The sequence below is a fragment of the Acanthisitta chloris genome, unplaced genomic scaffold (assembly GCF_000695815.1).
Source record: "Acanthisitta chloris isolate BGI_N310 unplaced genomic scaffold, ASM69581v1 scaffold4401, whole genome shotgun sequence".
Classification (NCBI taxonomy): domain Eukaryota; kingdom Metazoa; phylum Chordata; class Aves; order Passeriformes; family Acanthisittidae; genus Acanthisitta; species Acanthisitta chloris.
The window spans coordinates 830-4,100 of NW_008656359.1; the positions used below are offsets into that span (position 1 = coordinate 830).

Below are 3,271 nucleotides of genomic sequence, written 5' to 3' on the forward strand. Positions count from 1 at the left end.
CACATGAACCCAAAATCTCAGCACAATGGGAGGATTGGGCAAAATTTCTTCCCATGGCTCAGTAGATCAGTCACATCATTACTAGGTTCAGTCTTGTTTTAACATCATTATTGATGATCTGGATGATGGGACAGAGTTCACTCTCAGCAAGTTTGTGGATGACACCAAACTGGGATCTTTAAAGCATTTTCTACAGTCTCCACATGAACCCAAAATCTCAGCACAATGGGAGGATTGGGCAAAATTTCTTCCCATGGCTCAGTAGATCAGTCACATCATTACTAGGTTCAGTCTTGTTTTAACATCATTATTGATGATCTGGATGATGGGACAGAGTTCACTCTCAGCAAGTTTGTGGATGACACCAAACTGGGAGGAGAGGTTGATACACCAGAGGGTCATGTTTTCATCCAGAGGGACCTTAAGAGGTCAGAGAAATGGGTTGACATGAACCTCATAACATCCTGCGTTGCATTAGATGAAGTTTTGCCTGTAAGTTGATGCAGGTGATCCTTCCCCTCTACTCAACACTGGTGAGGCTACACCTGGAGTCCTGTGCCCAGTTCTGGGCTCCCCAGTATAAAAGACACATGTCATACTGGAGAGAGTCCAATGAAGAGCCACAGGGATAAGCATCTCTCCTCTGAGGAAAAGCTGGGAATGTCCAGCCTGGAGAAGAGAAAGCTCAAAGGGAGAATCTTATTGATGTCCATAAAAACCTGAAGGGAGGGGGCAATGAGGCTCTTTCCAGTGGATCCCAGTGCCAGGACTAGAGGCAATGGACACAAACTGAAACACAGGAGGTTCCCCTGAACATCAGGAAATGCTTTGTGACTGTGAGGGTGGCTGAGCACTGACACAGGTTGCCCAAAGAGGCTGGAGTGTCTCCATCCTTGGAGATTGTTAAATCCACATCTGGACACAGTTCTGGGACAAGAGGATTTAGGTTGTCCTGCCTGAGCAAGGGGATTGGACTAGATGAGTCCAGAGGTCCCTTTCAACCTCCACCATTCTGTGCTGCTGTGAGTTTGTGAGTCTGTGATGTCTTTCTGATGCTCAGCTAATGCCAAGTCAAGGAGAGAAGTAGACATAGAGTAAAACAGAGTTGAGGTAAACCAGTTAAAAGGTTTATCCTGGATCTTGGGGTCTTCTTTGTGTGTGTGTGTCTCTTTTGCTACAGGAGGTCTTACCCACCTGTGAGCCTGTGTTTGACTATCAAATCACTATTCCTCACCTCTACTGACACAAAACCACTTTACTACTCCATTCCTGTTGTCAGCACAAATATTTGGGAAAGATACCCTTTCCAGAGGGGAGGAAGGGCACAGGCAGGATGTGGTTGGCCACACTAAATCCAACCTCCTGTTTTCCCTGCTCACAGCACACACCTTGCAATGCTACACCTGCCGTGACACTACTCCAGTTGAGAAGTGCCTGAGCATTGAGAACTGCACAGAGACTGAGAACATGTGCAAGACTACAATGTATTCCCTGGAGGAAGGTAAGGACAATTACTTCTTGCTCCAGACTTTTAAGAGGAATCAGTGTTTCTCCAGTGAAACTGCTGGTGTTTCATTTCATTTCAATGGGTGAGCCTGGAAGAGAGATCCCATGGGGCACAGAGGAGTCTCCTGCTGTTGCTGGAAGTGCTTTTCATGTGGGTGAAAATATAGGGAATGCAAACTCCTGGTTAATGCTCAGTGTGGAGCATGGGTAGAAATCAGATCATTCTTTAAAAAGTTGTGTAGTGATAGGACAAGGTGGACTGGCTTTAAATTTAAAGGGGGCATGGTTAGATGGGATATTGGGAAGAAATTCTTGGCTGTGAGGGTGGTGAGACACTGGCACAGGTTGTCCAGAGCAGCTGTAGCTGCCCCATCCCTGGAAGTGTTTCAGGCCAGGTTGGATGGGGCTTGGAGCAACCTGGGCTAGTGGAAGGTGTCCCTGTCCATGGCAGGGGTGGGACTGGAGGGACTGGATGATCTTTAAGGCTCCTTCAAGCCCAAAAAAGTCTATAATTCTATGACACCAACTTCTGGTCATCTGAAGGTGAGAGACATGCCCTGAAGCTCTCTGTTGTTCTCATAGAGGCATTGTCAGTCTCACTGGTAACCCTACAGGTTGAAACCTGGAGGTTATGAAGATGGAGGTTCTCTCTTTTGCATAGTCCTGCTGATAAATGTCTGGTCACATATGTGAGAGTCAGGAGATCACAGGATCAATTAGGTTGGAAAAGACCTCTGAGATCATCAAGTCCAATCTATGACCTAACACCACCATGGCAACTAGACCATGGCACTAAGTGCCACATCCAGTCTTGCCTTAAACACCTCCACAGGTGGTGACTCCACCACTTTTCATCCCACTGTGAAATACCTGAACTTTTTCAACAAGCTGTTGTACTTCTTTCTAGCAAACATTGCCCTCAAGTCTGTCTTGAGACCATGTCCTCTTGTCCTGTCACTAGGCTGCCTGGGAGAAAAGGCCAAATCCCCCTGGAAACAACCTTCTTTCAGGGAGTTGTAGAGGGTGCTAAGGTCACCCCTGAGCCTCCTCTTCTCCAGACTAAACACCCCCAGCCCCCTCAGCCTCTCCTCACAGGACTTGTGTTCCAGACCCTTCCCCAGCTTTGTTGCCTTTCTGTGGACATGTCCAGCATGTCATGTCCTTCTTGCAGTGAGAGACCCAGAACTGGACACAGTACTCAAGATGTGACCTCACCAGTGCCTAGTATAGAGGGACAATCACCCTCCTAGTCCTGCTCATAGTGAATAGAGTCCAAGGAGAGACAGACAAAGTGCCTAATTGGCATTTTGCATGGTAAAGCTGAGCCAGACAGGACACAGAGGATGCAAACTGCTGTGGCCACTCACTGTTTGCTGTATTCCTGGTAGGAAGCTTATTGTGGAAGCTAAGACTGTAGCTTGACTTGAACTGAAGCTAAGACTTTTTTTATGAAGGGAGCTAATGTTCCACTAGGGTTAAAGAGAATTCTCCATTTCTCCCATCCCTAACTGTTCCTTCTTTCTTTGTTGTAGTTTATCCCTTCACAGGAGTAGCAACTGTCACCAAGATGTGCTCCTCTGCCTGTGTCCCCTCTGATGTGGATGGCATTGGCATGACACGTCCTGTCCTCTGCTGTTACTCTGACTTGTGCAACACTGATGGGGCAGCAAGTTTGAGGATCAGCTTTGTGCCAGTTGGGCTGCTGGCAAGTTCCCTTTGTGCCTTCTTCTGGACTAGACTCTGAGGACCTGGTGGGGAGATCTTT

General features: G+C 47.4%; 1 protein-coding gene across 1 annotated transcript; it reads left to right on the plus strand.

Annotated features, from left to right (window-relative positions):
- Positions 1 to 1,381: 1,381 nt before the first annotated feature.
- LOC103811320 (ly6/PLAUR domain-containing protein 2-like) lies at positions 1,382 to 3,250 on the plus strand (the record flags this gene model as incomplete). Its single annotated transcript, XM_009084285.1, has 2 exons — positions 1,382 to 1,501; positions 3,039 to 3,250. Coding segments are annotated over 2 exons (332 nt in total), but the record flags the coding sequence as incomplete, so codon positions are not given.
- Between the last annotated feature and the right edge of the window lie 21 nt (positions 3,251 to 3,271).